At 52.5% G+C, this 22,510-nt stretch overlaps 1 protein-coding gene and 1 long non-coding RNA gene across 3 annotated transcripts; both read right to left on the bottom strand.

The window, feature by feature from the left end:
* Positions 1-3,402: 3,402 nt before the first annotated feature.
* On the bottom strand, positions 3,403-6,044 carry LOC121832967. The gene is made up of 5 exons (XM_042288303.1): positions 6,021-6,044; positions 5,087-5,114; positions 4,274-4,482; positions 3,531-3,690; positions 3,403-3,413 (listed from the first exon to the last, which is right to left on the bottom strand). Exons 1-5 carry the CDS (start codon positions 6,042-6,044, stop codon positions 3,403-3,405), a joined length of 432 nt encoding a protein of 143 aa, XP_042144237.1.
* A 314-nt stretch (positions 6,045-6,358) lies between these two features.
* LOC115321915 lies at positions 6,359-8,134 on the bottom strand. Of its 2 annotated transcripts, none has more exons than XR_006077265.1 (4): positions 8,052-8,134; positions 7,135-7,335; positions 6,981-7,031; positions 6,359-6,392 (listed from the first exon to the last, which is right to left on the bottom strand). It is a non-coding gene; the product is annotated as an uncharacterized LOC115321915 (long non-coding RNA). The 2 variants fall into 2 exon arrangements; XR_006077266.1 differs by lacking the exon at positions 6,359-6,392 and adding an exon at positions 6,591-6,634.
* Positions 8,135-22,510: the final 14,376 nt, after the last annotated feature.

Raw genomic sequence — 22,510 nt, 5'->3', positions numbered from 1 at the left:
TCGTAGGGGACTTTTTGGCGTCCGCATCGGCGTTTTCGGTTTGTCGGCGCAGTTTCTTCACGTCGCGTCTCTCCGAAGGGAATGTCGTCGAAGTGCTCGCGTCGGCCAGCGGTCGTAGGGGACTTTTTGGCGTCCGCATCGGCGTTTTCGGTTTGTCGGCGCAGTTTCTTCACGTCGCGTCTCTCCGAAGGGAATGTCGTCGAAGTGCTCGCGTCGGCCAGCGGTCGTAGGGGACTTTTTGGCGTCCGCATCGGCGTTTTCGGTTTGTCGGCGCAGTTTCTTGACGTCACGTCTCTCCGAAGGGAATGTCGTCGAAGTGCTCGCGTCGGCCAGCGGTCGTAGGGGACTTCTTGGCGTCCGCATCGGCGTTTTCGGTTTGTCGGCGCAGTTTCTTGACGTCGCGTCTCTCCGAAGGGAATGTCGTCGAAGTGCTCGCGTCGGCCAGCGGTCGTAGGGGACTTCTTGGCGTCCGCATCGGTGTTTTCGGTTTGTCGGCGCAGTTTCTTGACGTCGCGTCTCTCCGAAGGGAATGTCGTCGAAGTGCTCGCGTCGGCCAGCGGTCGTAGGGGACTTCTTGGCGTCCGCATCGGCGTTTTCGGTTTGTCGGCGCAGTTTCTTGACGTCGCGTCTCTCCGAAGGGAATGTCGTCGAAGTGCTCGCGTCGGCCAGCGGTCGTAGGGGACTTCGTGGCGTCCGCATCGGCGTGTTCGGTTTATCGGCGCAGTTTCTTGACGTCACGTTTCTCCGAAGGGAATGTCGTCGAAGTGCTCGCGTCGGCCAGCGGTCGTAGGGGACTTTTTGGCGTCCGCATCGGCGTTTTCGGTTTGTCGGCGCAGTTTCTTGACGTCGCGTCTCTCCGAAGGGAATGTCGTCGAAGTGCTCGCGTCGGCCAGCGGTCGTAGGGGACTTTTTGGCGTCCGCATCGGCGTTTTCGGTTTGTCGGCGCAGTTTCTTGACGTCGCGTCTCTCCGAAGGGAATGTCGTCGAAGTGCTCGCGTCGGCCAGCGGTCGTAGGGGACTTTTTGGCGTCCGCATCGGCGTTTTCGGTTTGTCGGCGCAGTTTCTTGACGTCGCGTCTCTCCGAAGGGAATGTCGTCGAAGTGCTCGCGTCGGCCAGCGGTCGTAGGGGACTTCTTGGCGTCCGCATCGGCATTTTCGGCTTGTCGGCGCAGTTTCTTGACGTCGCGTCTCTCCGAAGGGAATATCGTCGAAGTGCTCGCTTCGCCTAGCGGTCGAAGTGGTCTTCGTGAAGTCCCCTTCGGCGTCTTCGGGTTGCTGGCGCTGCATATCTTGACGTCTTTTCCTCCGCGGCGAATGTCGTCAACGTGCTCGTGCTGTCTTTGTTCCCCGCCATTGTGTTTGCGTTCGGCTGGCAGCTTTGTCCCTCCAGACAATACATGTGAAATGTAAGAACTCAAAGAAATTGCCAGACAGGTTTAGAACTGTTAGTGAAATTTATTCAATAAACGTGAAAAATAAAATGCACGGGTAGATCGTCACCTGGTTCCTTCCCATTGGACAATAGATATCCAAGGAACATCCGGTGGACATCCGGCAATGAACATTGGGACGTCCGTAGGATATCCGCAGAAATCCCAGGGACGTACTGGGGACGTCCTTAGGATGGGCCTGTGCAAAGAAATTGTTCATCCAGGAAACATCCCACGTACATCCAAGTCGGACTTTCGGACGTCCCTCGGATGATCAGAAAGAGACATTCCATATCCACCGGATGTCCAAAGAATAACCTTTTATGGATAACGGACATCCACGGGACATCCTTTCTTTTATCCGAACTGGAGCTCACCTTGACCGTACCGGTCAGGATGCTTCCTTCAAAATGCCTTTCCCTATGCATGCCAAAACTTTCGTTAGCCATATTTTCTTGCGTTTTCCCACATTTATTTCTTAAAAATGTCTGCTCATCAAGTTTTCTGCAGTTGATGCAGCAACTTGTCATAGTGGCTTTAAAAGGGCATTGAAAAGAAAACAAAGCTTTTTTTTTTTACGCAGCCTGATTACGATCTATACCCCAAGAAGCAATATTAAAGACATGAGACTCATTTGAGTTCTCCCGAAAAAGGACTTAAATGTGTCTAAGGGCCAGTTTTGGGAAAACTCCAAATCAGTACCATGCAATTAATATTTCTTAATCTTTATTTTAATTTTTTTTGGGGGGGAGAGGGAGGGAATGCATTATGTAGGATGCAAATCCCACAACTAAGGTGTTTTAAAAAAGTCTCTCTTAAGCCACTTTGCAGTGGCTTAAGAGAGACTAGCAAACAAGAAGGCCTAGCTAGGATACAACCAAGCTAAATTAACAAGCTGTGCAGGAAAAGCGAGCATAAAATTAACATGCTCAGCATCTAAGCACATTTCACCATTTCGAGTCACAATATTTATGGACCTCTTTTTGCAGGGTTTCCCTCTAAAACAAAATGACTGGTTGCCACAGGCATGACAGGATGTTTTTTTTCCAGAAATAGATGTGGGTATAGTGAGAAAATATAAGGTTCACGAAACCTCTGACATGCACAGGAAAGGGTAATTCCAAGAGGAGCACCTTGATTTAGCAGCATCTTGGTCATTTTGAATGCTCGGGTAAAGGAAAAATAGAATGAATTCCTAATCAAGAGCATTCCTGAGAGGATTCACATGCAAGTTTAACAAGTGGCACGAAATTACACATAAATGTTAAGTACATACTATGACACAGTTAGAAAGAACACATCACCACTTTTTTTGAGAGGCAACGTTTTATCACTTATGCTGTGTCCCAGTTGAGCCCTTTCAACCACATACAAGCATTACAATCTTGACAAATGTTATGCTAAGTGTAAGGAAGAACACATTTCTTCACAAAAACTCAAACCAAAAATCTTTAAATTTTCTATTAAAATTTATTTCACCTGCCATCAAAGACAACTTCAAAAACAACACCTCAGCTGGAATGCACAGTGGTTCACAGTCGTTTTACTGTAACATTAACAAGGGTAGCTAACCACTGCAAGGTGCACCACACTATATGCAACTTCCCTAAAAAACTTTTTTTTGTGAAAAAAAAGTACAGCAAAAACTTGTACAATGAAAGCTTCCAAAAAAAAGTCACTCCGCCTGAAATCAGACGTGCGAAAAAATATTGAGGTGCAAATCCACAAGAGCACAGAAACGATGTTCACAGGCAGTGAAATGCAAGTATGAAATAGAAAACAAATGCACATACAAGAGGCCTGGCATAATGAACTTCAAAACAAACCTCTGTGATCTGATATGTATAAAGTCTGCAAGCGAAACCTCAGACGCACACAAAAGAAAGCTGTTTTGACCTCCTACTCCCCGCCTGCTAGCACTCTGCTCCTTGCTGATGACAGTGTTCCAGCGTCGGAAGTGCTGCAAGGCCTCTCAATCCGACTCTAGAAATTCAAAGATAAAGGGGAGTACATTTTATCTCCTAGACAAAAAAAAAGTACTGCCCAAATATAACCTTTGTTTGACGTCGAAATAGTCACTTTCTCAAGTTTCTGGCTTACCAGTAATCGCAGTGGCAGTCTTTAAAACTGAAAAGTTGAGTTTTCCCTTTCTTCCGATCCACGAGAACTGTGCAGCTAGCTCATCAGTTAGCAGATGCGTCAGCATCCGCTTCGTGGCCTTGCTTGCAGTCTTGCCCCCGAGTTGCTCGAGCTCATGAACCTGCATAAAAAGACAGCATGGGATATTTGGGGTGAATGTAACTTAATTCAGGAAAGTATGGCATAACCCAGGCATGATAATGTGAAAAAAATATTTGTGGTAAAATGTCTCGAACGCAACTAGTGCAGTGTTGGCCACGCAAATACAGCACTACTGACAGAGCTCTTCCCTGCACCGGATGTTGCCTGCTATTTGAATCTCCAGTTCGTTGCTCGCCTTCTCGCGGCAGAAATGGGAACTGCTCTAGCGAGGGTCACCCGGCTTCTTTCTTCGGCAGCCACTGCAGAACTGCGCTTCATCACTGATCATTTTGCTCTGGCATCATTTGCTTTGAATTAAGCGCCACTATTTTTACTTCACTTGACTGGGTGGTCAGGTACTTAATAGAAACCGAACAACAGCTGCATACCCATCAAAACATTTCTCTATGTACAATGTCTAATGAACCTTTCAGGGGATTATGTCATGTGGCTTTCAATATGATGCAAAAGACAATTGCAGTGTTCTCTTAAACTGAAATTAAGCCAAGTTACCCTTTAAGCAGCCGCACAGCTGTATAGCAGCATTAAAGTAAAATACTTACAAGACGTGGAGCCTTCTCTTCATCCAACTCTTTCTCGAAGGCCAGGAGGTCAGGTAGTGTGTTGAACGCTTGTTCGACGAGGGACGGGTGTGCAATAACTGCGTGGACTGGAAGGGTTGCGCAGAGGTTGTTGAGCATCTCGCCATGCTGCTGCAGTGTGAAGCGGGTGATGTTTAACAGCTGCAGGACGTGCTGCTTGAATGCTTGTTGTATGGAAAAGGAAAGCAATTGAAAATATATTATACACGAGGATAGAGATAGTTTACACTTGCAATTTTATTGGGCGTGGCATAATTTTTGCAATGAAACTACATAGTTACTCCATTGTTTAACTTAAAAAAATTGAGCAACCAACCCAAAGGGCAAAAATGACGAGGTCCATATAATCTTCAATGACGCTTCAAATTAATTGCTTGGGGAAAAAGTAGAAAAGAGTATAGTTAGAAACACAATTTTGTGATCTTCCATTCCCAATACATTTTTGTGCGCTCAGGCTTCACCACTTTTGAAGGCTTAGATAGCTCACGTTATGATCCCTTTCACTGGAAGCGGATAAGGACTGTTGTCTTTATCCGTAACTCTTTATGGCACACCAGATATATCAAAAAAAGATATTTGGTTAGAAAAAAATAATTAAGATGCAGAAGAAAACAGGAATACAAAAAGAGGCACAGCATACAATACCAAACATGCCAGCACAATCACCTTGCCAGATGTCAGCATCATTTATTTCTTGGTCCTGCTTCTTTTTTACAATACACCCCAAATCTATAACTTAATGAAATTTTATTAGAATGACTGAAAAATATTTACCCTGATCTTGTGGGTCCTGCTTAAAGCCCTACAAGTACTCAGGCTTTAGAAACGCTACTTAAGACTTCTAAATGTCCTCTAGACAGCTGTCTGCTACTCCTAAAAAGAGATACAAATAGACTATTAGCATTTGCATGCCCTTAATGTTCATGAATTGAAGAGTTCATAAAATTTAAGGGCATGCTAAATTTTTGGTCTTTTTACATACACATTTCTGGCACCTAGGATTTGCAAAATTTAGTCGCTTCCAATATGCCCCCTGCACCCGATTGGGGACGCCAAAAAAAAAAAGAGAAAAAGGTCTTACCATTATTTATTTTAATATTGATAATTTATCTCGCAAGGTCTCAGAACTAGTCAACCAGCCATGATCATGTCCAGATGTTATCTTGAAAAGATCTCCCCTAGCATGCCTCATCTAATGCAATTTAATGTTTGATTGATGCAAGGCTGTAGTGCAACAAGTTTACTGCCCAAATAAAAAGTATATATATGATTAAATTTTCTGTATTAATATTTTCAACTCCAATGGTTCACATTTAATCCCAAATTCTCTGTTACCCATTTTAGTTGCCATGCTGCGCCAATTTTTGAAGCACAGTTGGACAGGCACGAACAACCTGTTGCCATCCTTCACGTCTTTTCCGCTGGGTGACGTGGAAGCCCCTGGAGTTGCGAATAGGAGACAATTAAACAATACTACCTTCAACAGGTGAACTGGATTACTGCAAGCTCCTTATGTCTCTACGTGAAAGGGAAAAAAACAGTCAATTCCAGGAAACTCATTTCTAAGCTACAAGGCATGAGGTTGTTAAGAAATATAAAACAACATAATTAATTTAGGTTGTTCAATAGGAGGTTTAAAATATGTAACCTGTGTACAGTAAACTTCCCTTGGTATGAGACAGCTTAATTCTTGATTACAGTGCATTACATTTTTATGAGCAAAATTCCTCATCTTAGCTAGGCACCGGTACATATAGCGATGGATATTTTAGTAAAAAGGGAGAGCTTTTGTAGAAAAAGAAGTCGAGACTAGCAGCACCGGTGCTTGTTCATGTTTGCGAGCGTCCATATGCATACTTAATGACAAAACAGACCCGCGGTGTTCGATAGAACACAACATATAGCAGTGATTCCTAATAGGACTATCGCTGTGTATGAAATGACAGCAATAGCATAAGTTTTCCCTAGGTTAAATTTTTGATAAATCTGATTATTACTATACAATTACAAAAATGCTTACTTGTGTCTAAAATGCTGCAGTTCTCAGAGGAATCTGAGGGCACTTGCGAGTGGCTGCTACCTGCACAGCATACAAAAATAGTTGAAGGTAATGTTATTGCTCAATCCTGTACATATCTGAATTTCAACAAAGAAAACCTTATAACATTTCTTCCTACCCTAGAAATTTGTTTGTGGATAAACTCAATTGCAGCACATATAATAAATGCCTTAATTTACTTTTAAAAATTGTTTTTTTTTTAAATTTACCTTGCCCACAAATCTCAGGAGCAAAATTTCCCAGGTCGTCCGGCACACTGGAGCCTGAAGGATACTAAAAGCAGAATAGAAATAATGAGAAATCGGCAGCTTAACTGAAGTTTAAGTACCAACTTCGGTTCATACACGACAAACCTGTGGGAGTGTCAACAAATCATGATGGGTACCGGAGCTCGAAGAAAGAACTTGAAAAAGAACCTCCTGAAGCCTCGCACTTGACCGCCACTCTCAGGCTTCCAGCAAGCTTTTTTTTTTCAATACTTGTAGAAGGAATCATAGTAAAGACTACTACTGTCAAGCCGCTGGCTAGGAGCAGTGGTGAAGTGTGGAGCATCACCGTGATGCCTCGATATGAGCCACATGTGAGCCAAGCATGAGGAAGCTCACTTACTTTGTCTTCCTGCAGAACTGCTTCCCTCCTTTGATGCAGCAGTGAACAGGCCTGGGAAAGAAGTGTTCGACACTGCATTGGTTGCAACAAGTTGTTTTTACTTTCAGGGCTGTCTTGTGTAACACGAGACAGGATGCAATTTTCAGCAAATCACCTTGAGGAAAATCTGCCAGTACTGCAGGCACTTTTCGGGGGGCTGCCTTTGTTGGCTTGTGTCGCACTGGTTCCTCGTCAGACTGCGACCACTGGGGCGGTGGCCTCCGCATCCTCTTGCATTGCGGCCTTTCTGAGTCGCTGCTTAGTTCCGATGTGTATTGGCTACGCTCCAGCTTCTTCCGTGCCTGCTCGTACGTTGCTGAAAGGACAAGCATCCGTAGTGTCAGCTTTCTTGCACCACACCACATTATAATATTGTCCATACCGAATAACCCTTTCATCGCCACAGCAAATCCTTTCCACGACGCATCTGGTGGCACTGCTATTTTCACCGTCGAAATTATCGTGTCCCCTTTGGCCTGGTGCCCGCGGATCCTCCTTTGATCTGGTGCGCCCGCGGGGGATCCGCGGAACATGCCCGCGGATCCCCCGCGAGGATCCGCGGGCGCGAATGACGTTTTAGCGGACGCCCACGTTTCATCGAATGACACTTTAGCGAACAGTCGGACGCCGCAAAGTGGCGTTTTCGGGTGGGCCAAGTGAGTTCATTATTTTGTAATGAATTGCCGCAGATTGTCGCCGCGAAGCGGCGTAAAGCGCAGCGCGACGGATGGGTTAACGCGCGCCCCCGTTATTCGCTAAAACGACCATTGGCTCAAATGTCGCCGTTCGCTAAAATGTCATTCGCTCTTGTGATATGGACCCGCTGGCATGCTCAAGAAGCGCTAAAGTTCTTTTTTCTCGGGAGGCTTCTCGCAGGCGTATGCCGCCCGTGATCCAGGCATGGTGGCACAGTACTCACAGTCAACGCGGGCTACTACGCTACGACATGCCTCAGTAGACAATGGCGGTATAGCCGAATTTTTACGTAAATAGGATACATATCGGACTAAATGAATACAATGAGGTACTCACCTTATTTCCGAGACGACGAAACCAGAAGTGGAAAACCCGCCAAAACGTTCGCGCGCGCACTAGCTGCAGAGGAGCCGGAAAAACAGGATTGATGACGATGGCGATCTAGCAGCCCCTCCAGCAAATAACTCCGAAAACGAAACAAAAACACACGGGATGAAAACAGGACGCATCACCATTAAATTAATAAGTTTAGGGTAGGAAAATCTGAAAGCCGAAGTTAAAGCCATGGGAGGCAACTTCAACACCTGAGACTGCATGCTGCGAGCGCAGAGGCTTTATTCGACACGATTGGCTAGCTACCACCAGCTTGCGTGCACACTCGCTGTCTTTTCGCTAGTTTTTGAAACTTAGGGCCTTCCGGATGCTCAGTGCTGCTCTGGCTTTTGGAATGCACTATCCTAGACCCTCTAATCGAAGTGATTTATATTGTGTTAGAGTGGACGTCCAGAGTATATCATGCCCGGGATCTATCGGGCAAATCCCAAAACGGACATCTAGAGGACATCCACAGGAGCAGAGAAAATGGACGTTCTTTATAACCTGAAATACACGTCCCGCGTTGGTCCCTTGGACGTCCCGTTTCGGTCGTTGGGGTCATGGACGTTCGGATCTAAACCGGATGTCTCTCGGATATTCGTGGTCCAATGGGAAATTTATGTAATAAACATACACGTGAAACTGCATGTTTCGCTCACGCTGTAGTTAACAGCGTCATTAAATACACTAGATACAAAGCGGATCCTGTACAAGCGCATAGTGCGTGTCTAAATACAAATACATAACTGTTTCAACTCCCGTGTTCTTTATTTTGATCGAACTCAGAAGTTGCGTGCACCGTCATGGAAGCTACAAATGTTCTAAAGCGATAAGGATGGCGTCCCCTATACTAAAAAAAAAATTAAAAACAGCGCACAGTCACTTTTGCGTTATTTTTCGTGTTGACGTTGCATTATCTACATTCGATGATCGCACAAATTAACTTTAGGTGCATGTCAGCTCCGTTGTTCGTCTACCTTCTCGTTATTGTTCGTGTCTTTGAGTAGTTTTTAAGTTTTTAACCATGAAATACCAATTGTCCCAGACGTCAAGGTTAGTCAACTTCAGTTTCCGAGATTGTTTTCCTCCGCGCGTTGTCGTCTGCTTGCGCAACCCGCACATACAGTCTTGGAATTGCAGCGGCTACGCAAAGCGGATCCAGAACTCCGTTTTAAGGGGGGGGGGGGGGGGGCGGACAATTTGTAAGGATACTATTCTCCCATTCTTTTTTATGCACCGGGAGGTTCACCCATGTCAAATTGCCCTCCGAGAAGGGGGAGGGGGGGGGGGGGGGGGCGGCCGCCCCCGTCGCCCCTTGTCTCCCCCCCCCCCCCCCTTGGATCCGCCCCTGGTCTACGCACACCTGTTAGCTCTATCGTATTTTGAATGACGCTCCTCGTGCCCCAGATTTTTCCGACTCCTTCACCAAAGCTCCTAGCACATGCATAGAAATTCGTTTCGCCTTTTGAGGATAATACGATGGTTTGGAGGTGCACGGCACTGGTGATGCCGCGGTAGCCATCGTCGGATTGTGAGGGTGAGTCCAAGGAAGAATCGCAAGTAAAGAGGATACGCTCTTTACTTACAGAAAAGAGGAAAACAAATTTTTGAAGTGGGGGGAAAAATCACTAGAAATTATAAGCTTGGGCAAAAAAAAAAAAGGCTAGTCTTAGAATAGCGTCTTTCCGGCGCAACACAAAAGGCAAACGAGCGCCACAAAAATATAGTTTCTGCATTTATCGTATATGCGGAATGTCTTGACTCAAGAAAAAAACGTTTTGTCGAAAATAACATTTTTCACTCCCTCTCAATCGGCTGCCACGACGATCTCCCGTCATGTCCGTTCACATCGTTTCCGCCCGAGCGGTCGATCATCTCCTCTCATCGAGAAGCTTTTGCCTATCGTAAGCACTAAGTTGCCGGTGATCACTGCCCGCCTTAATGTGTGTTCATTATAGTTTGTGGAAATCACCTCTGGTAAAAATGTAATGTCGTACTGTACTAGAACTCGCAGTCGCGAGGACGCTGCTGCGCTGTTTTCGAAAGCGGTTCGGCCTGGCTTTAGCTGTTCGAGCCTAACGAGACCACAGAATTTAGCAGAAATGCCTACAGTATAAATTAATCAAATAAATGTCCTTTCAGTGGAAATCGATCGGAAAAGTAAAGATATATGAAATGTGTGCTGTTGTAGCATATCAACACAAACGGCTTTTTTTTTTTATTGGAACTATTCCTTGCTGTGTAAGAGGTAGCCTGGTCACACTCTAGCCTTCGCCTGCGGTGCACACCATTTATGAAACTGGGTACAGTGCAAGCGTAGTCGAGAAGTAGACAAAATGTAATACAATAACCAAATACGCAAGCAGACGACAACGCGCCGAGGAACACAATCTCGAAAACTGAAGTTAACTAAGCTTGACGTCTGAGAGAATTGGTATTTCATGGTTAAAAACTTAAAAACTGCTCAAAGACACGGACAATAACGAGAAGGTAGACGAACAACGGCGCTGACATACACCTGAAGTTAATTTGTGCGATCATCGAATGTAGATAATGCAACGTCAACACGAAAAATAACGCAAAAGTGACTGTGCGCTGTCTTTTATTATTTTCTTTTTTTTTAATATAGGGGACGCCATCCTTATCGCTTTAGGACATTTGTAGCTTCCGAGACGGTGCACGCAACTTCTGAGTTCGATCAAAATAAAGAACACGGGAGTGGAAACAGTTATGTATTCGTATTTAGCCACGCACTATGCGCTTATACGGGATCCGCTTAGTATCTAGTGTATTTAATGACGCTTCTAACTACAGCGTGAGCGAAACATGCAGTTTAACGTGTATGTTTATTACATAAAGGAACCAGGTGACGATCTACCCGTGCATTTTATTTTTCACGTTTATTGAATAAATTTGACGAGCAGTTCTAAACCTGTCTGGCAATTTCTTTGAGTTCTTACATTTCACATGTTTTGTCTGGAGGGACAAAGCTGCCAGCCGAACGCAAACACAATGGCGGGGAACAAAGACAGCACGAGCACGTTGACGACATTCGCCGCGGAGGAAAAAACGTCAAGATATGCAGCGCCAGCAACCCGAAGACGCCGAAGGGGACTTCACGAAGACCACTTCGACCGCTAGGCGAAGCGAGCACTTCGACGATATTCCCTTCGGAGAGACACGACGTCAAGAAACTGCGCCGACAAGCCGAAAATGCCGATGCGGACGCCAAAAGAACCCCTATGACCGCTAGCCGACGCGGACACCTCGACGACATTCCCTTCGGAGAGACGCGACGTCAAGAAACTGCGCCGACAAGCCGAAAATGCCGATGCGGACGCCAAAAGAACCCCTATGACCGCTAGCCGACGCGGACACCTCGACGACATTCCCTTCGGAGAGACGCGACGTCAAGAAACTGCGCCGACAAGCCGAAAATGCCGATGCGGACGCCAAAAGAACCCCTATGACCGCTAGCCGACGCGGACACCTCGACGACATTCCCTTCGGAGAGACACGACGTCAAGAAACTGCGCCGACAAGCCGAAAATGCCGATGCGGACGCCAAAAGAACCCCTATGACCGCTAGCCGACGCGGACATCTCGACGACATTCCCTTCGGAGACACGCGACGTCAAGAAACTGCGCCGACAAGCCGAAAATGCCGATGCGGACGCCAAAAGAACCCCTATGACCGCTAGCCGACGCGGACACCTCGACGACATTCCCTTCGGAGAGACGCGACGTCAAGAAACTGCGCCGACAAGCCGAAAATGCCGATGCGGACGCCAAAAGAACCCCTATGACCGCTAGCCCACGCGGACACCTCGACGACATTCCCTTCGGAGAGACGCGACGTCAAGAAACTGCGCCGACAAGCCGAAAATGCCGATGCGGACGCCAAAAGAACCCCTATGACCGCTAGCCGACGCGGACACCTCGACGACATTCCCTTCGGAGAGACGCGACGTCAAGAAACTGCGCCGACAAGCCGAAAATGCCGATGCGGACGCCAAAAGAACCCCTATGACCGCTAGCCGACGCGGACACCTCGACGACATTCCCTTCGGAGAGACGCGACGTCAAGAAACTGCGCCGACAAGCCGAAAATGCCGATGCGGACGCCAAAAGAACCCCTATGACCGCTAGCCGACGCGGACACCTCGACGACATTCCCTTCGGAGAGACGCGACGTCAAGAAACTGCGCCGACAAGCCGAAAATGCCGATGCGGACGCCAAAAGAACCCCTATGACCGCTAGCCGACGCGGACACCTCGACGACATTCCCTTCGGAGAGACACGACGTCAAGAAACTGCGCCGACAAGCCGAAAATGCCGATGCGGACGCCAAAAGAACCCCTATGACCGCTAGCCGACGCGGACACCTCGACGACATTCCCTTCGGAGAGACGCGACGTGAAGAAACTGCGCCGAAAATGCCGATGCGGACGCCAAAAGAACCCCTATGACCGCTAGCCGACGCGGACACCTCGACGACATTCCCTTCGGAGAGACGCGACGTCAAGAAACTGCGCCGACAAGCCGAAAATGCCGATGCGGACGCCAAAAGAACCCCTATGACCGCTAGCCGACGCGGACACCTCGACGACATTCCCTTCGGAGAGACACGACGTCAAGAAACTGCGCCGACAAGCCGAAAAGGCCGATGCGGACGCCAAAAGAACCCCTATGACCGCTAGCCGACGCGGACACCTCGACGACATTCCCTTCGGAGAGACGCGACGTCAAGAAACTGCGCCGACAAGCCGAAAATGCCGATGCGGACGCCAAAAGAACCCCTATGACCGCTAGCCGACGCGGACACCTCGACGACATTCCCTTCGGAGAGACACGACGTCAAGAAACTGCGCCGACAAGCCGAAAATGCCGATGCGGACGCCAAAAGAACCCCTATGACCGCTAGCCGACGCGGACACCTCGACGACATTCCCTTCGGAGAGACACGACGTCAAGAAACTGCGCCGACAAGCCGAAAATGCCGATGCGGACGCCAAAAGAACCCCTATGACCGCTAGCCGACGCGGACACCTCGACGACATTCCCTTCGGAGAGACACGACGTCAAGAAACTGCGCCGACAAGCCGAAAATGCCGATGCGGACGCCAAAAGAACCCCTATGACCGCTAGCCGACGCGGACACCTCGACGACATTCCCTTCGGAGAGACGCGACGTCAAGAAACTGCGCCGACAAGCCGAAAATGCCGATGCGGACGCCAAAAGAACCCCTATGACCGCTAGCCGACGCGGACACCTCGACGACATTCCCTTCGGAGAGACACGACGTCAAGAAACTGCGCGGACAAGCCGAAAATGCCGATGCGGACGCCAAAAGAACCCCTATGACCGCTAGCCGACGCGGACACCTCGACGACATTCCCTTCGGAGAGACGCGACGTCAAGAAACTGCGCCGACAAGCCGAAAATGCCGATGCGGACGCCAAAAGAACCCCTATGACCGCTAGCCGACGCGGACACCTCGACGACATTCCCTTCGGAGAGACACGACGTCAAGAAACTGCGCCGACAAGCCGAAAATGCCGATGCGGACGCCAAAAGAACCCCTATGACCGCTAGCCGACGCGGACACCTCGACGACATTCCCTTCGGAGAGACGCGACGTCAAGAAACTGCGCCGACAAGCCGAAAATGCCGATGCGGACGCCAAAAGAACCCCTATGACCGCTAGCCGACGCGGACACCTCGACGATATTCCCTTCGGAGAGACACGACGTCAAGAAACTGCGCCGACAAGCCGAAAATGCCGATGCGGACGCCAAAAGAACCCCTATGACCGCTAGCCGACGCGGACACCTCGACGACATTCCCTTCGGAGAGACACGACGTCAAGAAACTGCGCCGACAAGCCGAAAATGCCGATGCGGACGCCAAAAGAACCCCTATGACCGCTAGCCGACGCGGACACCTCGACGACATTCCCTTCGGAGAGACGCGACGTCAAGAAACTGCGCCGACAAGCCGAAAATGCCGATGCGGACGCCAAAAGAACCCCTATGACCGCTAGCCGACGCGGACACCTCGACGATATTCCCTTCGGAGAGACACGACGTCAAGAAACTGCGCCGACAAGCCGAAAATGCCGATGCGGACGCCAAAAGAACCCCTATGACCGCTAGCCGACGCGGACACCTCGACGACATTCCCTTCGGAGAGACGCGACGTCAAGAAACTGCGCCGACAAGCCGAAAATGCCGATGCGGACGCCAAAAGAACCCCTATGACCGCTAGCCGACGCGGACACCTCGACAACATTCCCTTCGGAGAGACGCGACGTCAAGAAAATGCGCCGACAAGCCGAAAATGCCGATGCGGACGCCAAAAGAACCCCTATGACCGCTAGCCGACGCGGACACCTCGACGATATTCCCTTCGGAGAGACACGACGTCAAGAAACTGCGCCGACAAGCCGAAAATGCCGATGCGGACGCCAAAAGAACCCCTATGACCGCTAGCCGACGCGGACACCTCGACGACATTCCCTTCGGAGAGACGCGACGTCAAGAAACTGCGCCGACAAGCCGAAAATGCCGATGCGGACGCCAAAAGAACCCCTATGACCGCTAGCCGACGCGGACACCTCGACGACATTCCCTTCGGAGAGACACGACGTCAAGAAACTGCGCCGACAAGCCGAAAATGCCGATGCGGACGCCAAAAGAACCCCTATGACCGCTAGCCGACGCGGACACCTCGACGACATTCCCTTCGGAGAGACGCGACGTCAAGAAACTGCGCCGACAAGCCGAAAATGCCGATGCGGACGCCAAAAGAACCCCTATGACCGCTAGCCGACGCGGACACCTCGACGACATTCCCTTCGGAGAGACACGACGTCAAGAAACTGCGCCGACAAGCCGAAAATGCCGATGCGGACGCCAAAAGAACCCCTATGACCGCTAGCCGACGCGGACACCTCGACGACATTCCCTTCGGAGAGACGCGACGTCAAGAAACTGCGCCGACAAGCCGAAAATGCCGATGCGGACGCCAAAAGAACCCCTATGACCGCTAGCCGACGCGGACACCTCGACGACATTCCCTTCGGAGAGACACGACGTCAAGAAACTGCGCCGACAAGCCGAAAATGCCGATGCGGACGCCAAAAGAACCCCTATGACCGCTAGCCGACGCGGACACCTCGACGACATTCCCTTCGGAGAGACGCGACGTCAAGAAACTGCGCCGACAAGCCGAAAATGCCGATGCGGACGCCAAAAGAACCCCTATGACCGCTAGCCGACGCGGACACCTCGACGACATTCCCTTCGGAGAGACACGACGTCAAGAAACTGCGCCGACAAGCCGAAAATGCCGATGCGGACGCCAAAAGAACCCCTATGACCGCTAGCCGACGCGGACACCTCGACGACATTCCCTTCGGAGAGACGCGACGTCAAGAAACTGCGCCGACAAGCCGAAAATGCCGATGCGGACGCCAAAAGAACCCCTATGACCGCTAGCCGACGCGGACACCTCGACGACATTCCCTTCGGAGAGACACGACGTCAAGAAACTGCGCCGACAAGCCGAAAATGCCGATGCGGACGCCAAAAGAACCCCTATGACCGCTAGCCGACGCGGACACCTCGACGACATTCCCTTCGGAGAGACGCGACGTCAAGAAACTGCGCCGACAAGCCCAAAATGCCGATGCGGACGCCAAAAGAACCCCTATGACCGCTAGCCGACGCGGACACCTCGACGACATTCCCTTCGGAGAGACACGACGTCAAGAAACTGCGCCGACAAGCCGAAAATGCCGATGCGGACGCCAAAAGAACCCCTATGACCGCTAGCCGACGCGGACACCTCGACGACATTCCCTTCGGAGAGACGCGACGTCAAGAAACTGCGCCGACAAGCCGAAAATGCCGATGCGGACGCCAAAAGAACCCCTATGACCGCTAGCCGACGCGGACACCTCGACGACATTCCCTTCGGAGAGACACGACGTCAAGAAACTGCGCCGACAAGCCGAAAATGCCGATGCGGACGCCAAAAGAACCCCTATGACCGCTAGCCGACGCGGACACCTCGACGACATTCCCTTCGGAGAGACGCGACGTCAAGAAACTGCGCCGACAAGCCGAAAATGCCGATGCGGACGCCAAAAGAACCCCTATGACCGCTAGCCGACGCGGACACCTCGACGACATTCCCTTCGGAGAGACACGACGTCAAGAAACTGCGCCGACAAGCCGAAAATGCCGATGCGGACGCCAAAAGAACCCCTATGACCGCTAGCCGACGCGGACACCTCGACGACATTCCCTTCGGAGAGACGCGACGTCAAGAAACTGCGCCGACAAGCCGAAAATGCCGATGCGGACGCCAAAAGAACCCCTATGACCGCTAGCCGACGCGGACACCTCGACGACATTCCCTTCGGAGAGACACGACGTCAAGAAACTGCGCCGACAAGCCGAAAATGCCGATGCGGACGCCAAAAGAACCCCTATGACCGCTAGCCGACGCGGACACCTCGACGACATTCCCTTCGGAGAGACACGACGTCAAGAAACTGTGCCGACAAGCCGAAAATGCCGATGCGGACACCAAAAGAACCCCTATGACCGCTAGCCGACGCGGACACCTCGACGACATTCCCTTCGGAGAGACACGACGTCAAGAAACTGCGCCGACAAGCCGAAAATGCCGATGCGGACGCCAAAAGAACCCCTATGACCGCTAGCCGACGCGGACACCTCGACGACATTCCCTTCGGAGAGACGCGACGTCAAGAAACTGCGCCGACAAGCCGAAAATGCCGATGCGGACGCCAAAAGAACCCCTATGACCGCTAGCCGACGCGGACACCTCGACGACATTCCCTTCGGAGAGACGCGACGTCAAGAAACTGCGCCGACAAGCCGAAAATGCCGATGCGGACGCCAAAAGAACCCCTATGACCGCTAGCCGACGCGGACACCTCGACGACATTCCCTTCGGAGAGACGCGACGTCAAGAAACTGCGCCGACAAGCCGAAAATGCCGATGCGGACGCCAAAAGAACCCCTATGACCGCTAGCCGACGCGGACACCTCGACGACATTCCCTTCGGAGAGACGCGACGTCAAGAAACTGCGCCGACAAGCCGAAAATGCCGATGCGGACGCCAAAAGAACCCCTATGACCGCTAGCCGACGCGGACACCTCGACGACATTCCCTTCGGAGAGACGCGACGTCAAGAAACTGCGCCGACAAGCCGAAAATGCCGATGCGGACGCCAAAAGAACCCCTATGACCGCTAGCCGACGCGGACACCTCGACGACATTCCCTTCGGAGAGACGCGACGTCTAGAAACTGCGCCGACAAGCCGAAAATGCCGATGCGGACGCCAAAAGAACCCCTATGACCGCTAGCCGACGCGGACACCTCGACGACATTCCCTTCGGAGAGACGCGACGTCAAGAAACTGCGCCGACAAACCGAAAACGCCGATGGGGACGCCAAAAAGCCCCGTACGACCGCTGGCCGACGCGGACACCTCGACGACATTCCCTTCGGGGAGACGCGACGTCAAGAAACTGCGCCGACAAGCCGAAAATGCCGATGCGGACGCCAAAAGAACCCCTATGACCGCTAGCCGACGCGGACACCTCGACGACATTCCCTTCGGAGAGACGCGACGTCAAGAAACTGCGCCGACAAGCCGAAAATGCCGATGCGGACGCCAAAAGAACCCCTATGACCGCTAGCCGACGCGGACACCTCGACGACATTCCCTTCGGAGAGACGCGACGTCAAGAAACTGCGCCGACAAGCCGAAAATGCCGATGCGGACGCCAAAAGAACCCCTATGACCGCTAGCCGACGCGGACACCTCGACGATATTCCCTTCGGAGAGACGCGACGTCAAGAAACTGCGCCGACAAGCCGAAAATGCCGATGCGGACGCCAAAAGAACCCCTATGACCGCTAGCCGACGCGGACACCTCGACGACATTCCCTTCGGAGAGACGCGACGTCAAGAAACTGCGCCGACAAACCGAAAACGCCGATGGGGACGCCAAAAAGCCCCGTACGACCGCTGGCCGACGCGGACACCTCGACGACATTCCCTTCGGAGAGACGCGACGTCAAGAAACTGCGCCGACAAGCCGAAAATGCCGATGCGGACGCCAAAAGAACCCCTATGACCGCTAGCCGACGCGGACACCTCGACGACATTCCCTTCGGAGAGACGCGACGTCAAGAAACTGCGCCGACAAGCCGAAAATGCCGATGCGGACGCCAAAAGAACCCCTATGACCGCTAGCCGACGCGGACACCTCGACGATATTCCCTTCGGAGAGACGCGACGTCAAGAAACTGCGCCGACAAGCCGAAAATGCCGATGCGGACGCCAAAAGAACCCCTATGACCGCTAGCCGACGCGGACACCTCGACGACATTCCCTTCGGAGAGACGCGACGTCTAGAAACTGCGCCGACAAGCCGAAAATGCCGATGCGGACGCCAAAAGAACCCCTATGACCGCTTGCCGACGCGGACACCTCGACGACATTCCCTTCGGAGAGACGCGACGTCAAGAAACTGCGCCGACAAACCGAAAACGCCGATGGGGACGCCAAAAAGCCCCGTACGACCGCTGGCCGACGCGGACACCTCGACGACATTCCCTTCGGAGAGACGCGACGTCAAGAAACTGCGCCGACAAGCCGAAAATGCCGATGCGGACGCCAAAAGAACCCCTATGACCGCTAGCCGACGCGGACACCTCGACGACATTCCCTTCGGAGAGACGCGACGTCAAGAAACTGCGCCGACAAGCCGAAAATGCCGATGCGGACGCCAAAAGAACCCCTATGACCGCTAGCCGACGAGGACACCTCGACGATATTCCCTTCGGAGAGACGCGACGTCAAGAAACTGCGCCGACAAGCCGAAAATGCCGATGCGGACGCCAAAAAGAACCCCTATGACCGCTAGCCGACGCGGACACCTCGACGACATTCCCTTCGGAGAGACGCGACGTCAAGAAACTGCGCCGACAAGCCGAAAATGCCGATGCGGACGCCAAAAGAACCCCTATGACCGCTAGCCGACGCGGACACCTCGACGATATTCCCTTCGGAGAGACGCGACGTCAAGAAACTGCGCCGACAAGCCGAAAATGCCGATGCGGACGCCAAAAGAACCCCTATGACCGCTAGCCGACGCGGACACCTCGACGACATTCCCTTCGGAGAGACGCGACGTCAAGAAACTGCGCCGACAAACCGAAAACGCCGATGGGGACGCCAAAAAGCCCCGTACGACCGCTGGCCGACGCGGACACCTCGACGACATTCCCTTCGGAGAGACGCGACGTCAAGAAACTGCGCCGACAAGCCGAAAATGCCGATGCGGACGCCAAAAGAACCCCTATGACCGCTAGCCGACGCGGACACCTCGACGACATTCCCTTCGGAGAGACGCGACGTCAAGAAACTGCGCCGACAAGCCGAAAATGCCGATGCGGACGCCAAAAGAACCCCTATGACCGCTAGCCGACGCGGATACCTCGACGACATTCCCTTCGGAGAGACGCGACGTCAAGAAACTGCGCCGACAAGCCGAAAATGCCGATGCGGACGCCAAAAGAACCCCTATGACCGCTAGCCGACGCGGACACCTCGACGATATTCCCTTCGGAGAGACGCGACGTCAAGAAACTGCGCCGACAAGCCGAAAATGCCGATGCGGACGCCAAAAGAACCCCTATGACCGCTAGCCGACGCGGACACCTCGACGACATTCCCTTCGGAGAGACGCGACGTCAAGAAACTGCGCCGACAAGCCGAAAATGCCGATGCGGACGCCAAAAGAACCCCTATGACCGCTAGCCGACGCGGACACCTCGACGACATTCCCTTCGGAGAGACGCGACGTCAAGAAACTGCGCCGACAAGCCGAAAATGCCGATGCGGACGCCAAAAGAACCCCTATGACCGCTAGCCGACGCGGACACCTCGACGATATTCCCTTCGGAGAGACGCGACGTCAAGAAACTGCGCCGACAAGCCGAAAATGCCGATGCGGACGCCAAAAGAACCCCTATGACCGCTAGCCGACGCGGACACCTCGACGACATTCCCTTCGGAGAGACGCGACGTCAAGAAACTGCGCCGACAAGCCGAAAACGCCGATGCGGACGCCAAAAGAACCCCTATGACCGCTAGCCGACGCGGACACCTCGACGACATTCCCTTCGGAGAGACGCGACGTCTAGAAACTGCGCCGACAAGCCGAAAATGCCGATGCGGACGCCAAAAGAACCCCTATGACCGCTAGCCGACGCCGACACCTCGACGACATTCCCTTCGGAGAGACGCGACGTCAAGAAACTGCGCCGACAAACCGAAAACGCCGATGGGGACGCCAAAAAGCCCCGTACGACCGCTGGCCGACGCGGACACCTCGACGACATTCCCTTCGGAGAGACGCGACGTCAAGAAACTGCGCCGACAAGCCGAAAATGCCGATGCGGACGCCAAAAGAACCCCTATGACCGCTAGCCGACGCGGACACCTCGACGACATTCCCTTCGGAGAGACGCGACGTCAAGAAACTGCGCCGACAAGCCGAAAATGCCGATGCGGACGCCAAAAGAACCCCTATGACCGCTAGCCGACGCGGACACCTCGACGACATTAACTTCGGAGAGACGCGACGTCAAGAAACTGCGCCGACAAGCCGAAAATGCCGATGCGGACGCCAAAAGAACCCCTATGACCGCAAGCCGACGCGGACACCTCGACGATATTCCCTTCGGAGAGACGCGACGTCAAGAAACTGCGCCGACAAGCCGAAAATGCAGATGCGGACGCCAAAAGAACCCCTATGACCGCTAGCCGACGCGGACACCTCGACGACATTCCCTTCGGAGAGACGCGACGTCAAGAAACTGCGCCGACAAACCGAAAACGCCGATGGGGACGCCAAAAAGCCCCGTACGACCGCTGGCCGACGCGGACACCTCGACGACATTCCCTTCGGAGAGACGCGACGTCAAGAAACTGCGCCGACAAGCCGAAAATGCCGATGCGGACGCCAAAAGAACCCCTATGACCGCTAGCCGACGCGGACACCTCGACGACATTCCCTTCGGAGAGACGCGACGTCAAGAAACTGCGCCGACAAGCCGAAAATGCCGATGCGGACGCCAAAAGAACCCCTATGACCGCTAGCCGACGCGGACACCTCGACGACATTCCCTTCGGAGAGACGCGACGTCAAGAAACTGCGCCGACAAGCCGAAAATGCCGATGCGGACGCCAAAAGAACCCCTATGACCGCTAGCCGACGCGGACACCTCGACGATATTCCCTTCGGAGAGACGCGACGTCAAGAAACTGCGCCGACAAGCCGAAAATGCCGATGCGGACGCCAAAAGAACCCCTATGACCGCTAGCCGACGCGGACACCTCGACGACATTCCCTTCGGAGAGACGCGACGTCAAGAAACTGCGCCGACAAGCCGAAAATGCCGATGCGGACGCCAAAAGAACCCCTATGACCGCTAGCCGACGCGGACACCTCGACGATATTCCCTTCGGAGAGACGCGACGTCAAGAAACTGCGCCGACAAGCCGAAAATGCCGATGCGGACGCCAAAAGAACCCCTATGACCGCTAGCCGACGCGGACACCTCGACGACATTCCCTTCGGAGAGACGCGACGTCAAGAAACTGCGCCGACAAGCCGAAAATGCCGATGCGGACGCCAAAAGAACCCCTATGACCGCTAGCCGACGCGGACACCTCGACGACATTCCCTTCGGAGAGACGCGACGTCAAGAAACTGCGCCGACAAGCCGAAAATGCCGATGCGGACGCCAAAAGAACCCCTATGACCGCTAGCCGACGCGGACACCTCGACGATATTCCCTTCGGAGAGACGCGACGTCAAGAAACTGCGCCGACAAGCCGAAAATGCCGATGCGGACGCCAAAAGTACCCCTATGACCGCTAGCCGACGCGGACACCTCGACGACATTCCCTTCGGAGAGACGCGACGTCAAGAAACTGCGCCGGCAAGCCGAAAACGCCGATGCGGACGCCAAAAGAACCCCTATGACCGCTAGCCGACGCGGACACCTCGACGACATTCCCTTCGGAGAGACGCGACGTCTAGAAACTGCGCCGACAAGCCGAAAATGCCGATGCGGACGCCAAAAGAACCCCTATGACCGCTAGCCGACGCCGACACCTCGACGATATTCCCTTCGGAGAGACGCGACGTCAAGAAACTGCGCCGACAAACCGAAAACGCCGATGGGGACGCCAAAAAGCCCCGTACGACCGCTGGCCGACGCGGACACCTCGACGACATTCCCTTCGGAGAGACGCGACGTCAAGAAACTGCGCCGACAAGCCGAAAATGCCGATGCGGAC

This window comes from Ixodes scapularis, unplaced genomic scaffold (genome assembly GCF_016920785.2).
Source record: "Ixodes scapularis isolate PalLabHiFi unplaced genomic scaffold, ASM1692078v2 ptg001614l_1___fragment_2___debris__unscaffolded, whole genome shotgun sequence".
Taxonomy (NCBI): Eukaryota; Metazoa; Arthropoda; class Arachnida; order Ixodida; family Ixodidae; genus Ixodes; species Ixodes scapularis.
This window is presented reverse-complemented; position numbering and strand designations above follow the sequence as displayed.

What these genes read in the sequence shown, in the direction of transcription:
- LOC121832967 (XM_042288303.1), bottom strand. Translation starts at nt 6,044, where the DNA reads ATGAGGAATTTTGCTCATAAAAAT. An exon ending in GCAGGACCCACAAGATCAGG is followed by an intron (nt 4,483 to 5,086) that starts GTAAATATTTTT and finishes CCTTTTCCATAC; the next exon opens with AACAAGCATTCAAGCAGCAC. An exon ending in AAGAGAAGGCTCCACGTCTT is followed by an intron (nt 3,691 to 4,273) that starts GTAAGTATTTTA and finishes CTTTTTATGCAG; the next exon opens with GTTCATGAGCTCGAGCAACT.